This window comes from Fusarium falciforme, chromosome 12 (genome assembly GCF_026873545.1).
Source record: "Fusarium falciforme chromosome 12, complete sequence".
In the NCBI taxonomy this organism is placed as follows: Eukaryota; Fungi; Ascomycota; class Sordariomycetes; order Hypocreales; family Nectriaceae; genus Fusarium; species Fusarium falciforme.
Genome location: NC_070555.1, coordinates 1,956,130 through 1,973,286, shown reverse-complemented (window position 1 = coordinate 1,973,286; position 17,157 = coordinate 1,956,130). Strand labels below are relative to the sequence as shown.

General features: G+C 47.0%; 5 protein-coding genes across 5 annotated transcripts; 2 read left to right on the top strand and 3 right to left on the bottom strand.

Annotated features, from left to right (window-relative positions):
* Positions 1 to 623: 623 nt before the first annotated feature.
* On the top strand, positions 624 to 2,153 carry NCS54_01440100 (Hypothetical protein; the record flags this gene model as incomplete). Its single annotated transcript, XM_053159552.1, has 1 exon — positions 624 to 2,153. One exon carries the CDS (start codon positions 624 to 626, stop codon positions 2,151 to 2,153), a length of 1,530 nt encoding a protein of 509 aa, XP_053015527.1.
* Positions 2,154 to 2,270: 117 nt separating this feature from the next.
* NCS54_01440000 (FAD-binding-3 domain-containing protein) lies at positions 2,271 to 3,500 on the bottom strand (the record flags this gene model as incomplete). The annotated part of the gene is made up of 1 exon (XM_053159551.1): positions 2,271 to 3,500. One exon carries the CDS (start codon positions 3,498 to 3,500, stop codon positions 2,271 to 2,273), a length of 1,230 nt encoding a protein of 409 aa, XP_053015526.1.
* Positions 3,501 to 5,995: 2,495 nt separating this feature from the next.
* On the top strand, positions 5,996 to 7,520 carry NCS54_01439900 (MFS domain-containing protein; the record flags this gene model as incomplete). Its single annotated transcript, XM_053159550.1, has 3 exons — positions 5,996 to 6,057; positions 6,107 to 7,265; positions 7,317 to 7,520. 3 exons carry the CDS (start codon positions 5,996 to 5,998, stop codon positions 7,518 to 7,520), a joined length of 1,425 nt encoding a protein of 474 aa, XP_053015525.1.
* Positions 7,521 to 9,445: 1,925 nt separating this feature from the next.
* Positions 9,446 to 11,071, bottom strand: NCS54_01439800 (HET domain-containing protein; the record flags this gene model as incomplete). The annotated part of the gene is made up of 1 exon (XM_053159549.1): positions 9,446 to 11,071. One exon carries the CDS (start codon positions 11,069 to 11,071, stop codon positions 9,446 to 9,448), a length of 1,626 nt encoding a protein of 541 aa, XP_053015524.1.
* A 4,220-nt stretch (positions 11,072 to 15,291) lies between these two features.
* On the bottom strand, positions 15,292 to 16,574 carry NCS54_01439700 (NADH-cytochrome b5 reductase 1; the record flags this gene model as incomplete). Its single annotated transcript, XM_053159548.1, has 5 exons — positions 15,292 to 15,296; positions 15,348 to 15,465; positions 15,528 to 16,071; positions 16,128 to 16,394; positions 16,462 to 16,574. The coding sequence occupies 5 exons, from the start codon at positions 16,572 to 16,574 to the stop codon at positions 15,292 to 15,294; spliced, it is 1,047 nt and encodes a 348-aa protein (XP_053015523.1).
* Between the last annotated feature and the right edge of the window lie 583 nt (positions 16,575 to 17,157).

Below are 17,157 nucleotides of genomic sequence, written 5' to 3'. Positions count from 1 at the left end.
TTGAGTTTACAAAAGTTCCCAACTCTCGCAAGGATCATGTATGTCACGAATATCACTCAGATACGAGAAGCGACCATCATCAACCCATATGCGCGTTAATCCCGTTGATCAATCAACCGCCATTGGCACGCATATATCCATCACACTCACAAGTCGCTGTGCACGGCTAGATCAGGAAAACGCGGAGTATCCCTCCGATGAGCAGAGGACGTCGGAGTATCCTTCCGACAAGCAGAGGACGTCGACCTGCCGTATTCATAGACAGGTCAGGTGTTAAGCTCCGCTCCTTTATCAAACTCTGACGATCTTTTTCCGCATTGAAACGCGAGGGCTTGTAAGCGCTTTATAACCATTGGAGCGTTTTTAAAGGGACTACCCGTTTCGGCTTCAGGAACACAGGGTTGCGCTGGACATCCTGGGCCATGGCGTTTCTCGTATTGGTGGAAACAGGAGATCGCCGGGTAATAAACTCCAAACAAAACTCTCGTATAGTTAAACTCCACTGTTTCAGAACGTTGGGTTCGGTATTTAATAACGTGGTAGAGGGCGTGTTTACGGGTTTGATCTTCAAGCCGGTCTTCGAGAAGCTACAAACTTGCAGAGCAAGTGAAACGGAAACAACCATGCGTCAGACTCTGCCTTTCAGCCTCGCAGCTGCCTTGCTGCCGACACTAGGAGCAGCACAAGCCGAAGACATAATCACCTTTAATTCTCCAGGAAACCCCATCCTTGGCGATGGCTCTCTCTACTCGGCTGATCCGGCACCGTTGGTTGTCAACGATACCGTTTACATTCTCTCGGGCAGGGATGAAGCCGACGAGCGGACAAACGACTTTGTCATGAACCAGTGGCAACTCTTTGAGGCCAGGAACCCCAAGCCCTCTGGCGGCAAATGGACTCTTCACAAGGATATCGCAGAGCCACAAGACATCTTCTCTTGGGCTCAACCTGGAGGAGCATACGCGAGTCAAATCGTCCAAGGAAAGGACGGCAAGTTCTACATCTACGTCTCCATCCGTCAAAAGAACGGAGCTTCAGATCCATTCTCTATTGGAGTCGGCGTTGCAGATGACCCCGTTGGACCTTACAAGGACGCTCATCCTTCTGGTCCCATCATTTCCCAGAACGTGCCGACCAAGAACAACATCCACAACATTGACCCGACTGTTCTGGTCGATGACGATGGAAAGGTCTACATCTACTGGGGGTCTTTCAACCAGCTCCGAGGATACGAGCTCGACTCCGACATGGTTACCATCAAAGGTAGCGAAGTCCGCGTCAACAATCTGGACGGATACTTTGAAGCACCTTGGCTATCGAAACGCAAGGATACTTACTACCTCTTCTATGCCGCCAACAACGCTGGTCCAAACTCCCCTTGTACACCTACTTCTTACCACGCCTGTATTGCTTACGGTACCGCCTCCAGCCCTCTTGGTCCTTGGACATTCGGGGGTGTGGTGCTAGGCATCGTCTCCTCAACCACATCTCACCCCGGCTTCTACGAGCTCGGAGGTAAATGGTTCATGGTCTACCACACCGCTGATGCCAAGGACGGAGGTCACTTCCGAAGAAGCGTTGCTTTCGACTCCCTCGAGTGGGACGATACCTCATCGCCGCCCCTGCCTCTCAAGGTCAAGCAGACCAAGCGACCAGCTGCCGCACCCAAGCCAACCCGCAACATCGCCCCCAAGGCCAAAGTGTCATCCAAGAACGGGACCCCAATTCAGTACTGGATTGCTGCCCTCAACGATGGCCGCATCAAGGAGACTCCTCTGCCTCCTGACTACTGGTCCTCTTACGCAGGAGAGCGATCCCCAGAGACCAACGTCTTGACATACACATGGAACAAGGCAGTCAAGCTCAACGGCGTTGCTGTCTCCTTCTTCGCAGACCAACCCGCCGGATCCAACGTTGGCGTCCCACCCCCAGCTTCGTGGTACGTGGAATATGCCACCGGAAGTGGAAGCTGGGCCAAGGTGTCCGCCAAGGGCAGCTATCCCACTAAGCCTTCTTTCGATCCTCCAGAGGTCAGCTTCAACACCATTTCCACCACGAGCCTAAGACTTACGGTCAAGGCCTCGGGAGGATCAGGTCAGTTTGGTGGAGTGGGTATTCATGAGTGGTTTGCTTTTGCTCCTACGGCGGAGTAAGTGTTGGAGCTAAGTTTCAACTTCTGTGTATATATAAATCCGATGTAAATGAATTTGCAAGACATATTGAGTACGTATACAACTTGAACTGGTTGACCTGTTGTAGACTCAACGATCTCATTTGCCAGTCAACCACATGAAAAAGCCGCCTGCCATCACCATCCGCCTAAACAGGGAGAATTTGATGCCCTCCAGGTTCGCAATGCTGATCCGCCAATGTGATGACTTGAGCGTCTTCTCAGCTCGCGGTACCGAGACATTATCGTATGCAGCGACGGCGCTCTCCAACGAATTCGAAGACAAGAGAAGTTCAGCCAAGTCGCACCCATCTTGCATTGCCGTATTAGCGCCGTTCCCAGCAAAGGGGCTCACGGCATGGTTACTGTCTCCAATAAAGATGACACCTGGCAAGACTCCCTGGTGGTTGAATGGCTGTTTGTCCTTTGCTGGAATAGCAAAGGCCGTAGATGGATCTGTCGCGTTCAAAAGACTCGTATACGGCTCTCCTATTTCCTTGCCAAGATTTCGCGCCTCCTCGAGCAGAGCACGGCCATCTCCACCAGCAGGTTGCGCTGGCATCTCTTCAGCCTTGCTCAATGCCCAGACAACAGTCTTGTCCTTGATGGGTGAAGCAAAGCAGCTGTTTCCATGTCCTGAGATGAGGATCCCCCATGCTTCACTCAGAGGTTTCGGAATTCCATCTGGAAAGACAGCCAATCCGCCAATTTGTGTGGCTCCGGCGTATTGTAGCACGTCGACAGGTCGGACAGAGGCCCGGATCTTGCTGTGGGCACCATCTGCAGCAACCAGAATGTCGCATTCGTGCTGCACGGTACTTGAACCAGCATTGGAGGAGACAGTAACTTCAATACCACCGTCCTTCGAAGTGGCTCTCAAGCATTGCGTCTCCCACTTGATGTCAATACCCAGAGCCTCAGCTTCTTGGATGAGGATTTCGCGCAGGTCAGCCCTCGCAATCCGCAATCCGCCAACTGGGAGATGCCCATATGGCTTCGCGGACACTGAAAGGAGCTCGGACCAATTGCTATCCCACATCTTGAAAGACATGCTCGTGGTTCCTGGAGTTGCTGCCTTGATGACAAGCTCCAGGAGACCAAGTTTTTGCAGCGCCACAAGACCACCGTCCTTGTCCACGCCGTTGATAGACAAAGAATAGCCTTGTCTTTTCGGGTCACCATTTCTGATGTCGCGATCAAAGATGGTGAGTCGGAGTGGCTGTGAGCTATGCCATCTCTTCTTCAAGGAGATGGCAAAGGCTAGGCCGGCCATGCCAGCCCCAGCAACCACAATGGATTTGTTTTCGAGGAAGTGATTAGGCAAAGACATATTGATCTTAAAAACACCTGGGACCAAGATGATAAAACAACTCAGTCAGGCTCATCTTAAAAAGGCGGTCATGGTCGTGTTCTTAAAGTCGAGTCCATCGTTGGCGTGGCTGACGAGTTGAGCTCGGGACCGGCAGTGGGGACTCGGCACCGAGCCAAGACGGCGATGATACCAGTCGGCGCCGATAAGCAACACCACAAGGACAGGCAAAATCATGAATCAACACGCAGTAATTTTAGCAAGACGCGTCACCAAAATTAGAGTACGTCTTCACTAGGCAGTTGCGCCATGACGTGGATAGCAATTGAATACCTTTAAGGTTCTCTGAAAGTGTGTAGCCAGCCTATCAATTGACACGGGTTGAGCCACTGAAGCCAGGAATCACAGAGTCACGTGAACATTTCAGGGAAAGGGTGGCCATGGGTCGAGAGCTACTGCTCCATCGCTGCGTCGCATCGGCAGTCTTACGCGGATCTTCGCACTTCGTAATATCCTCCTGCAAGCCATTGTCACGATAAACGCGTACGCGATCGCATATGGGGGGTGTTCCGAAGTCCGAAGGCTTCGAATTTGGCTAGGTTCTGGGGATTATGGACACGCGTAGGCCGGAAGAATACAATTGCCGCTGACCCGACTGGTGGGAGCGGGAGCTGGCCTACCCTACACCTTCAAAGGACAGCACCATTTTTCGACATTTAAGTCCGATTGAACATGTTGGAGATGGGATGAGGCCGATGATTGAGACAAAAATTCGGATTGTGCCGTTATCGAAGTATCTTTGTGACGTTTCAAAGGGTCTATGCTATGTAGATGTTTTGCGATCTGTTTTCCCCAAACCCAGCACTGGATGCGAGCAATTTCTTGACAGGCACGACAGTTAAAAAAGATCAAACCGTCATCGTGGAACTGCCTCGGAGCCGATTATTGTAGGAAAGTTAAGAACCCAGACAAAAAAGAATGCCTTGTCCTGATTGTGTGGGCACAAAAGATGCAAAAATGACAAAAAGGAAGGCCTGTGAAGGCTGATGAGATGGGGTGAACCGGGATCGAACCGGTGACCTTCAGATATTATGATTGAAGTTGAGCTTCAGTCTGACGCGCTCCCAACTACGCCACCGCCCCATTGGTTGTTGGGTTCCAGGGGCTGCGAATTACGGCTCAACCGTGCCACCAGGGGTGAGGCGTTGAGAGCGGCAAGATCCTGAGATCAAGGAGAAAATTTGTTGTGGTTTGTTCTTTGCGATGGTGCAAAGGGTCAGGAGGCTTGAGGTGGCGCTGAACCGGGGCAGTTGGAATGTCCATAGAGTGATTTTGGCTGCGCAGTTAGTAAGCAATCGGGCGAATGGTTTAGGGGTATAATGCTCGCTTCGCATCTCTGAACCAACTGGTTCTGAAGACGATCTGCGAGAGGTCCGGGGTTCGATTCCCCGTTCGTCCAGCACAAGCCTTCGGGTGTTTCATTTTTTGGCGTTCTTCCCTCTTCTTCTTTTTTTTTTTTTGCCTGTTTTCTACATTACTATTAGCTTATCACTTTTACTTTTCTTTTAACCTTGTCCTATTGTAGTTTCTATACTTAGCTTACTTTGTCTTTTTCTCACACTCTTGGCTTGCATTCTCTTCAGCCCTGCCATAGGCATTATTACATAGCACCCCTACCTACGCATCGCAAAGAATATGGACTCAATCAGCGCCAGTTGGGCCCTTTCTCAGGCCCTGTAGATTTTATATCTTGCACTCGTTCTAGTTGTTATATAGACACTTCCCACAACTGGGCGCATACACATGGTGTCAGGAGGCCATGATGAGGTCAATCATAATTGTGCTCTCCTGTAATCCCGCGACAGCATCCCGTGGTTCGACAGGCCAAGCTGCACGAACCGAATCTCTGGTCTCATGAATCATAAAGTTGGATATGGTTTTTCAGTCTGCATGCAAAAGCTAGGCACAGCCCATGTGTTGGCCGTTGGCGAGCATGAAGGCTGTCTTGACGTCGGAATAAGATCCTACCGGCGGGCCCTGCTGGTGCAGCTCAGCTTGGTGTTCTAAAATCCGATAGTAACATTGCGTGCCTATATCGGTATAACTTCCGAGGAGAACGGGTATCAACCAACTCGGGATACAACCCCCTCTCGTCAACGAGTCCCGATTTTAAACTCCCAATTCAGCAGCCTACATATCAAAACCACGTGCCTTATCAGAAACTTTGAGTGGGTGGTATCAAGACAAAGCAAACTTTCGCCTCTCACCGAGCCCTAATCATGCAGCAAGGAGGTGTGGAACGCTTTGCGAGGCTCCATATACTCCATCCAGACCTTATCAAGGGTCCGGAAATGGAAAGACGAAGCGCTAGCGGGACCTCGCGAAGCTGTGTTTCCACATTAAATATTTGATCACACATGATTAAAGAGATTGCAAGTCAGATTGTCTGGTGAAATAGTCGTTGTGGAAGAAACATTGTTGCTTTGGTGCAAGTTTCTGGCAGTATCGTGATCGCAATGAAGGTACCTTTGTATGCCATTGCTGGTGTTGCGACCTCATGTGTTGCTTTTCTCTTTGGGTAAGTTTTTGTCTCTAATTCGCAAGTATTTCGGAATCTGACGTGATAGAATGGACACTGGGAGTATCGGTCCCATCACGACCATGTCCTCGTTCAAAGAAACCTTTGGTGACTTTTCAGCAACCGTCCACGGAGTCATTGTCTCCACGATCCTCATCCCAGGAGCCTTGACAGCTTTGATTGCCGGCACTCTTGCCCACCGTTTTGGCCATGTGAAGCTAATCGCCATTGGCTCCATCATCTTTGGCATCGGAGCGGCCCTCGAGTGCGGCGCTCCCTACCTCGGCGTCTTCATCCTTGGAAGACTCATTAAAGGAATCGGCGAGGGACTCTTCCTCAGCAATGTCTACGTGCAAGTTTCCGAAATGTCGCCCTCAAGTGTGAGGGGCATTATGACAGCGCTCCCGCAGTTCCTCATCACTTCTGGGATTGTGACAGGTTACTTTACCTGTTACGGAACTTCACGGCTCGGCAACACATCGCTGACGTGGCGACTGCCCCCTGCTATCGTTGCATTTCTCGGATTTTTCCTGTCAATTATCTACTTTATCGTGCCCCCGTCTCCCCGATGGCTGCTGTCCAAAGGAAGGGTGGAAGAAGCCCAGGCGGTCTGTCGACGACTCGGCATCGATGAAGTTGAAGAAAAGGAGCTTTTAGGACAAGCCGAATCGTTTGGTGAATCGGAAGTTACAATGACGCTCTGGGAAAGTCTGCGACAGACTTTCAGGGAGTTTAGAACCGCGTTTTCTGCACCGTACTGGAAAAGGACTGCATTTGCTTGCTTCATCATGGGCATACAGCAGTTCTCTGGCATTGACGGCGTCTTGTACTATGCCCCGATTCTCTTCACACAGGCGGGTTTGAGTGGCGAAAAGGCATCGTTCCTGGCATCTGGAGTGTCGGCCATTGTGATTCTCGTGGCTACGATTCCTGCAACGATTTTTGCAGATAAATGGGGTCGACGCACCTCTGGCATTGTTGGTGGCGTCTTGATTACGTCTCTGATGCTGATAATGGGATCTGTCTACGCTGCAGGACAGGTTCATCCGACATGGGGAAGCGGAAGATGGGTTGTTATTGTCTGCATTTACCTGTTTGCCATCTCGTTTAGCTTCACCTGGGCTATCGGGTTTCGAACATGGGTGGTGGAAAGCATGCCCCGGAAGACGAGGAGTAGTGCATCGAGTCTTGCACAGAGCTCAAACTGGGTAAGTAACCTGGACTTGACATTACTATCCAGCTTGCTAATATGTCAACAGCTCGCCAACTACGTGGTCGCTCTCATCACTCCCGTGCTTATCTCCAAGTCCACGTTTGGTGCTTATTACCTCTTTGCGTTTTGCAGCATGTTTTGCACCATCATGGTGTTTTTGTTTATGGGAGAGACGAAGGGCTATAGTCTGGAGGAGATTGAGAAGAGGCATGGCCAGAACCGATCCAAGAGCATCCCCTGGAACCTGTAGAGGTCCTTATTGCGCTTGGATGTGTTGAAGCGACAGATTACAAAAAGGTAGCGCTCCATAAATGCCTAATAGTTCAAGAACGACCGGGGTGTCCGCCTCTATGACTTTGGTCCTCAAACCGCCTTGCCTCCGATGGCCCAAAATGAAACTGGCATTGACCATTCCAAAACTCCAATCGCAGCATAGACTTCGACAAACCACCAACCAGTCCAAATAAACCAACAGAACACCCAGACGTATCCCAGCAGGCGAACTAACAATTGAGGTATGCGATCTAGAACCGACTTCTCGCTATCTGTCCTCGTGATAAGATATTCAGACCATCTTGCGCCCTGACATAGTTGAATAACGGCATATTCGACCATGGTACCGAATGGTTGAATCATGAAGAATAATCCCATGTTGAGGGCGAGGGTTATTGGTTCAACGTAGCCCTCACAGATGACGGAGAGGCTGAGGAAATGGAAGAAGCCGCTGATGGAGAAGGCTGTGATGAGATGAATAAAGTAGGCATGAGGTGACCTTGGTGGGATGCAGAGGTTCTTGACAATGGCGCGGCTTATGCCGAGAGCAGGCTTGAAGATGTTGGAAATCAGTGGAATATGGAAGATGGACTGCGTAGTTGATGGGCTTACCTGGCGGATATAACCGTGCCAATACTTCCCCCAGACATTTCCAACTGTGTAACAGTCGGCGATGTTTCCGAAAAGTGGTGGCCAGTCCTTTGATATTTAGTAGAATACGAAGAAAATAGATACAGTTTACTTGCCTCTGGTTGGCCTTCAGCCACGCCAACGGCCATCATGGCCGCAACCTCATACTGCAGCATCATGGTCGTATACAGCGAGAGACCCATAAGAAGTTCGACGAACACGATTTGCTTGAGGTTGTCCAATTCCCATGACCAGGAATGTGGAATGGCGGTGCTCTGGGCAGTGTGAATGACCGTATCCAAGACCACATATGACAGAATCGCCCTTGGCAACCTGGCTAACACGAATTTTTGCCTGTGAAGCTTTTGCGCCTTCATGGCCGAACGCGCATCGTTGACCTTGCGATGGCCAAAATTCCATCCGACGCCTCGAGAAGAAGTAGCCAGCTTCATGGCCCATCGGACCTTGTCCCACGTCCACTCCTTCGGGCGTCCGTTGTTCACCTGGCCTTGCTGGTCAACCAGCCAAAAGTCTCGCTCCGGCACATGTAAAAGCAACCTCTCGACAGCCGGAAGGACAAGCAACCACGATCCCGCCATGCCGTAGCGCATCGCGCGCGTTGCGCCGGTGTTCGGCGGCCATGGAGAAATGGTACACGCGACATCATTTAGGACGATGAGAGTCGCGAAAAAGACGCCGCGACCATGGAAAGGGGGACAACAAAATGCAACAAGCACTAAAATAGGAAGAGTAAAATGCGGGAGTTGGGGGAGGATTGATAAGAGGTTGCCAGGTGACAACCAAGATACATAGTCCATCTTGATGATTGTGACGATAAGAATGACACTGAGAAAATTGCTGGTAAAGGGGGATTCGAAAAGAGGGCGCCAATATGAGCTTCAAAGTGTGGTCAGACCACCTGTGTTAGATTGCATTTCTAGTTGGCCAAAGCATCCCAGAGGCGCTGTTGTGGGCTGACATTGGGGCGTGTGCTCAGCGCGCCATGTTCAGCCAGCGGCGATGGTCCAGGTGATCACAATATTGGGAATCGGGGAAATCAGGAATTGGGATAGCTGAGTCTTGGCAGCTTGGCACATGGGTGGGCTGCTGGTTTCGAGTTGAAGAGAGTAGAAATCGTAACGTTATCCTGCATTCCTTTCATATCCATATCTAGTGGGAACGGAAGCACCGGGACGAGATGGACAATGCGGTTGTGTCTTGATCAATGCGAACTAAGAATTGCCTAGTTTGGAATCTGGAGACATCGTCTCCCTACACAAGTGTAATGCGCGTGCCTTGACCGGACCATCCACTGATCCATTTACCAATTTCTCCCGCTCGGAAAACTCCAATACGTCTGAACCTGGTCCCTGAATCATGCTCCAGCATGAGATACACGTTGGTACCCCCTCCGTATCCTTGGTAGGCTCCGCATAGGGGTACGCACACGCCTTCCATCTTGTCCGACTCTGCAAACTTTCGCACCAGATCCGTCGTGTCGAGGCGAAGGTCTTGGGCTTTCTTCTCCTTTTCGAAATAGCACTGCGTCCTCGCTTCATCTGTGTACACAGCAAACTTGCCCGACTCTGTTATCCATCGGTAATAATACAGCATGCACTTGATGTCGAGCTCGGCTGAGCGGAGGAGCCCCGTAGGATCACCTCCCGGAGGCTCTGTTATGATCCGTTCGTCGAGGAGCTTTATAAGGTGCTCGGGGAGGCGGCTGTACTTCTCGTGCAACATAGAAAGTCTCTTATGTCCCCCGACGACAGAAGCCCAGCTCCAAGTCGGAGCATACGACTCACTGCGCTGAACCTCGGCACCATCGCTTGCGTTCGTCGTCCACGTAAGATCGACATGGATCATTCTCTTCCACAGACCGGCCAAGTACTTGTCGTTGTTGGCCTCTTGGAATGTCTTGGCGATGCCAGACATGGCGATGAGTCTGTCTGACTCTTTGGTGAGAGCGCAGTTTGCGTAGAGGGAGACGACGTCACCCCACTGAGAGTGGAAATAGGATCCCATGTCTTCCGTGAATCGGGGGGTGCGCAGCCTCTTTGAAAGTTCTGCTCTCTTCTTGGCAAGTTCTAGCCTCGCTTTCTTGTAAACTGTCGGGACAATCTCGCGTGAACCTCTCGCCTCAGCGAGGATGAGGAGCTCCCCAGTGGGATCCACTTCGCAGCACTTGCTCTCCAGGCACTCCCAGTAGATCTGATTCTCCGTGAAGTGAAGAATGCGAGGGGCCAAGAATCGCTCCTGTACAACCCAGCCGCGTGTGCTCAGGGGAGCACTTTCGATCTCGTCAGCCCAGAGGGAATCATTCCAGAAAATCCATGGTGCGTCAATGACTTTCCCACTGCGCTCTAGCAGATTACTGCTCGCCTTGAAGGGAAACAGGAGCCTCGGTTGAAGCCTTCTCTTGACAAAGAGCCTGCTTCTGCCGGGATCGGATGACGCAGCAATGGCCGAGATGTTGCACAACGAATGGCGGTACACATTGACCATTGCCTTGGCCTCTTGCTGCCATTCGATAAGAGAGTCTTGGAAAATACATAGGGAGTCAATCCATATGTACCTATAACCCAGACGATGGACGAGCAGGGCTGAGTCACGGAAAGTCGGCGACAAATCGTCCATGGGTATACCGTTCCGGAACTGATACTCCGTGGTCTGCAAGAGCTGTGGGATCAGATTTGGGTCGCCCCAGCGATGGGAAAGGGTCCAGTAGGTGGGATAAACTCCCCGTTGTCGAGGCGGCTCTCCGTTCTCGCCGACATGCTGGGCCTTGGCTTCGTCCCTATTGCGAAGATGGACGAAACCAACCTCAGCCTGATCGACGTCAATAACCCTGGTGGGGAAATAGGTTCCTTCAAGCGGGAGGCAATATTTGTGGTTCATGGCGCAGGAAGAAATCCAGTCCTTGATTTTCTGCAGAGACTGGCCGGACCCAATATTGTCATCAAGAAAAGACCAAGGCTGATCATCAAGTTTCGTCCAAGCGGGCGGAGGCGGGGATCCTGGACGGCCATATGCAGAACGGGACGGGAATCCCCTTTTCTCATTCATGGATACTAGATGGATAAAATTGTGAGTGCGTATTCAAACCTGTTAAGGAGTCCAGAAATGGCAGAAGCACACCTTCGAGTTCAATATCGGCAGCCCAGGGGCACACGACATGGAACCTCACAGTTGGCTTATAAATTCGACAGTATATCTGAAAGCCATCCAGAGTTGCAGATTGCCCAGTAGCCCCATCTTTAGCCTTAGGCGGAAGTGGCAATTTGTTCCACAACCAAGTGCAGATGAAACATCCGTCGTCTTTGCTGGCCACAAAGTCACGATAAGTCTTGTGATGATAATTGTCGAAAGGAAAGTTGCCAATTTCGCCAAAGTAATCTTTCCATTCCTGGATCTTGGTTTCGCCGTTCAAGACCGCGATGCATGTAGCGCACAATTTACCTTCAGCAAGGTCCATGAGGGAATACCGATCCGCGGATATAAGTATAGTACTTCGTATGGTTGGTCCGACTAGTTCGTATAATGAAATCCTGGCAGCTAGTACCTAAATAGCGATAAGAAGAGGATACCGTTTTTGTAACCCTGACATTTCTTGCCAAGGACTTTTAGGCATCTACGCAATTTGCTGCCCAACTATTCCAATGCCGGAGTTACTATTATAGCACCAAACGGAATTTAATAAATGCGATAACCCATAATCACACCCATGCTGGCTCACCTGGAACAAAATACATTGTCATTATGACACTTCGTAACGCATAGGAGCACTCCTATTTTAGCTCCTATGAGTAAGCTTAATCCATTAGATTAATAGCTATTAGCTTACCCGTTGGCTCATGTGGGTCTAGCGACCCAGGCGAGCCAACCTAGCAAGCTAGGTTGGCCACAAAATTATGAGATAGCCATAAAATTATGAGACACTATGGGGCCCTATTTTCCCCCTTAAAAAGCCTTCTTTTTTAGTCTCTTAGTTTTAGAAGCCATCTAGAGTGATTTATAAAGGTATAAAAGAGCAAGTTAAAGCTATTAGCGATGCCTAATATGATGATATTAATAATATTAATAATAGCTATAATAAAAGCCGCTGCCTAAGCCTCTAAGGCCGCTGCCTTCCTAGATGGTTCCTTATATAAATTTAGCTATAAGAGTATCTTTTTAGCCCTCCGGGCTAGCTTCTTATATGGCCCTTACTCGCGTAATAATGCTTATAATCCTTTATATCCCTAATATATAATATTAAGGCCTTATTAGGCACGGTATAGAGGGGGGTCTAAGTAGCAAAGATAGTAGCCATAGCGGTGAGGGTATAATTAGCGGCGATAAGGGCATCCGCAATAGAGGCTTAAATAGAGGGAATTTCTTATTATTTTTCTCTTTTTCTTCCTCTTTTTCTTCCTCGGTAAGAGCTAGTTTAAGCTAGAAAGTAATATTATTATTACTTCTTGCGAGAGTAATCTAATCTATTACGCTAAGGGGTTTTAAGGTAAAACTAGTATTATAAATAGCTTTATAGATTTCTTGCGGTAATTATATATTTATTATAAAAAGATTAGGCTTTTAGGTAAGTATTTAATATATAATTAAGTATTATATCTTTATAGAATAATACTTAATATCCTTTTCTATATGCTTTAATTACTAAGCCTATAATACCTTTTTCTTTATATTATTAATAGTGATTTTTTTTTCTTATTACTATTAGTCCTTAATCTTTTTTATCTCCTAGATAATAAGACTACAAGCAGTCTAGACCTATGCCTTCTCCTCCTTCTACCGGGCTTTAATAATAACCTCTTCCTATTAGTCTTAAATCTCCTATAGACTAATATTATAATTAAAAACTCCTATTAGCTTTACTCTCTTTCCTCTTTTTATAGTATTATATCTCTTCTTAATCTAAGCCTAGTAATTATTAATATAAATAGTAATTATAGATTTAAGAACTATAACTTTTATAATTGTTATAGATCCCTTGGCTCTGGCAAGGGGTCAAAGTACTGCTGAAAGCGGAGGGTAGATAGCTAACTCTGGCAGCTATCTCGTTAAAAGAAACATAAGTCACAATGCAAAAGAGGCACATAAAGGTAATCTAAAGTCTAAGTTGCTAATTCTATCTAATGGCTGCTGGATCTGACTATTTGAGAGCCAGACTCGTCACGTGGGGTACCCTTGTGGCTAGATTATATAACAATAATAATATTATATATCTAATAAAGTCTAGTATATATAGGGGAGCTAAAGGTATTACTATAGTGGTCTAAGAGTTATTTAGTGGTATCTATAGCGGCCTAGAAGTGAGATTCCTAAGGAAGGAGAGAGATAAAGGCTAGGTTAATAGCCTGCTTCGCCTAAAGCTATTTCTTAGCTAGATATATTATTACTAGCTTAGGATTTAATAAATAGATACCTAACTTCTTAAAGCTTAAGATAATATTATATACTATAAATCCTTCCTTAAAGACTTCTTACTTTAACTTAGTAAGTCTATTAATATAAAAGAAAAAATATAATTTGCCTAAAAGCCGCGGATAAAGTTAGCGCGGGAGAAAGAGATATTGCCCTTTTAAAGCTACTTACTAAGAAGCTTCTAGTAGGTATTCTTTAGCGGCTAAAAGACCCTAATATCTATTAGCTATAATATATATATAAAGTAAGGAGGCAAGGGAGCTATAATAATATAGAACTTTATATAATATTCTTTAATAATAAAGACTTTATATCTTATAAAGTTATTAAAGATAATAAGTCTCTAGATAGTTATATTAGTAGCTTAAGAAATAAGGGGAATATTATATTAAATATGCTTTTATATAGGATCTCTAAGGAACTTATTATATTTAAATTACTTCTTAAATATCTATTTTATATATTATGCCTTAGTAGACTTAGCCTAAGAATACTAGTTAAAATATATTATTTACTTAAGAGTAATCTTGCTATTAGAGAAAGCTATATTAGACTAGGCAAAGTAGATATTAGGATTAGTATTTATATATACCTAATTTAATATAAGCTAAGTCTTAAAAATAAGCTATAGCAATATTATATTACTTGCTATATTACTTATATTAATAAGGGTATAAATCTCTTAGTTAGAAGGGAAAAGAACTTGCTTTTTTATCCTTTATCTTATCTATATAATAAGGATTTTAATACTTTCCCTAAGGATATTAATCCTAATACTAGCCTAATTAATATTCTAGTACTTAGAAGCGCTAATATTATAACTCTAGATAATCTTAGTAAGGTTCTTAAATTATTATTTAAGGTTATTAAAACTATTAGCTTCCTAAGACTTATAAGATTATTTTATAGCTTTAAGAAATACCTACTTAAACTTAGGATAATTATTATAAAAGTAAGTATATTATATCTTACTAATGGGATTAATATTAGGGTTCTTATACTAATAAAGGGTTATAGTGGTATCTTTTATCTTAGGCTTAGAGGCAAGAAATCTAGACCTTTCTATCTAGATAATAAAGGCTATAATAGCTTTATCTTCTTTATCTATAAGGACCCGCGGTTTACTAACTTACTAAGGCATAAATCTAATCTCTAGCCTCGTCATAATCCTCTAAATAGAGGCAATAAAAGACCCGGGGTAACATAAGCTAGCAGCATAAAGTGAGAGAGGTTAAGTCATGCCAGAAGAAGAGGTTCAATAGAGGCCCTAGGTATACCAGGCATATAATGCTATGACTTCCCGGGCGGCCCTGAGATTCGCTTTACTTAGCATAATAAAGATAAATAAAAAAGAGGTAGTTTTTACTATGTATTATTATAAAATATAGCTAAAATAAGTAGTGATTATATGAAAATAAGGATATTATTAAGTGCGGGTCTTATCTTATAATTTTGTGGCTATCTCATAATTTTGTGGCTAACCTAGCTTACTAGGTTGGCTCGCCTGGGTCGCTAGACCCACATGAGCCAACGGGTAGCACGAAATGTGTAACCCAGACCCGAAAGACGCCACTGACAACCAAACATATGTGAGGCAATTTAAGAACACAGGGGCTGCCTTTTAGATATTATTTGCTATACTAATTAAGTAGTACTAAACATAGTTGCTCAGATATCACTGAGCCAGCTGTGTCTTACACTGGTCAAGGGATTGCGAGTTAGAATGCAAAGACTTGGTCCTCCAACTTACTGACGGGCCGAGCCGCGTTGTATCCCAAGCTCTCTGTGATTATCTTCATAGCGCTGACCATGGGAGGCGGTCCACAAAGCAGGATCTTGATATCGTTCCCAGGCTTGGGAAGCCATTTCTATAGATGTTAGTCGGTCACAAGAGAGGTGGCACTTCTTAGAAGAAGAAAAAGGTACTTACAGTTATCATCTCGGCTCCAACAAATCCGACGCCGTTGGTCCAGCCAGTGGGTGGGTTGTTCAGGACATAGTGGATGCGGATGCCAGCATCGACTTTAGCCAACGCGTCGAGTTTCTCTTTCAGCAAGATATCCTCAGAGTTCACGTTGGCAAAAATAAGATCCACCTCAGTTATATCGCCACTCGTACGACCACGGGCAATCGCGTTGATAATCTGCAGCATAGGTGTAATTCCAGTACCACCAGCGATCATACCAAAATGGCGGACCATATTAGGGGTATAAACGAAACACCCCTTGGGTCCACGGACGCGAATAGTTTGACCAGGAACAAGCGTATCTATATATCGGGAGATGTTTCCCTGAGGGTAGGACTTGATAAGTAGGTCGAAGCAACCAGGCTGGTCATCACCAGAGATAGGTGTATAAGAGCGCGTAGCCTCCTTACTAGTACCGTCAGGCTGTGGAATCAGGGCGGAGATAGAAATGTGCTGGCCGATTGGTAGACCTAGTATTGACTCAGGACTGGGGAGGTTGAAGCGATATCTTGAAAAGATCAGTTAGCCGGGAGCGAGTGTATGGAGGCCAGGGTTCGAACTTACATAGCCACATTGTGTGAGACCATGTTTTTTTCCAGGAGTTTGAACTCCTGGAAGTGATCCGGTTGCAGCACCTTGGTCGCGACTTGCGCTGCAGGCTCTTGGGTGACTGGCTGATTGGCCCCTTGTGGCGTTGAGTTGGAGCCGGAGCTCAGAATGCCTACTTGGAGATCGTCCAGGATCTCGTCGGCCTCATCAGAGTGGCTAGTATCATCGTAGGCTTCAGTGGCATCTTGCCCGGCCACCTCGAGCAAGATATCTGAACCGCCGCTGTCGTGTATACGTCAGTCACACCTTGAAGGAAAAGATGGAGCCGGTGATGAGAACAAAGACGTACGGGTGGTCGTCCACAAATGACGAAGCGTTGTAAACCTTGCCGCGAATAATCAGATAGAGATCATCCTTGGTGTTGTGAGGTTGCACATCTGCGTGGCTAAAAACTTGTGTCATGACGAAACGCAAAGCCGCCAGTTGGCAATCATGCCAGGACAAAGATATCAAGACCAACAATTTGATAATGCTGCGTGTTTATTGAGGAAGGTGACGGGGCAGAAGCGAGAGCCATTGCTAACTTCGGCAATACACTCATTGATACCGACAACAATGCTCGGGATATCCGAGGACAGCTGTCCGCATGACCGAGCAATATCTGCAGTCTTGGAACTTGTCCCGTAACGAATGCCTTTTTTAGGTGAAGTCTGGCGAGGGTCAACCCATCATTGATGGATGGAGACATGCACAGTCGGCATATGACTGCCGCCACCGCGGGGTATCGCTTGAGAGGCGTCGCCTCAAAGACAAGGTTCGGGAATCGAAACCGATGCAACTCCTGATTAGCTCCAATCATCGGCCACATAATGTCAGGACCCGCGCCCCCTCGGCATCGAAGCCGAGATTGGGGCTGAAAAGGTGAGATCTTCCCGCGCTCCCGGTTGGTTTGACCACGAGGGATCTCTTAGTTGTCACAGACGCATCACAAATGACTAAACGCCGTCGTTCTATTCGCTCTTGGCACAAGGAGGCGCAAGATACT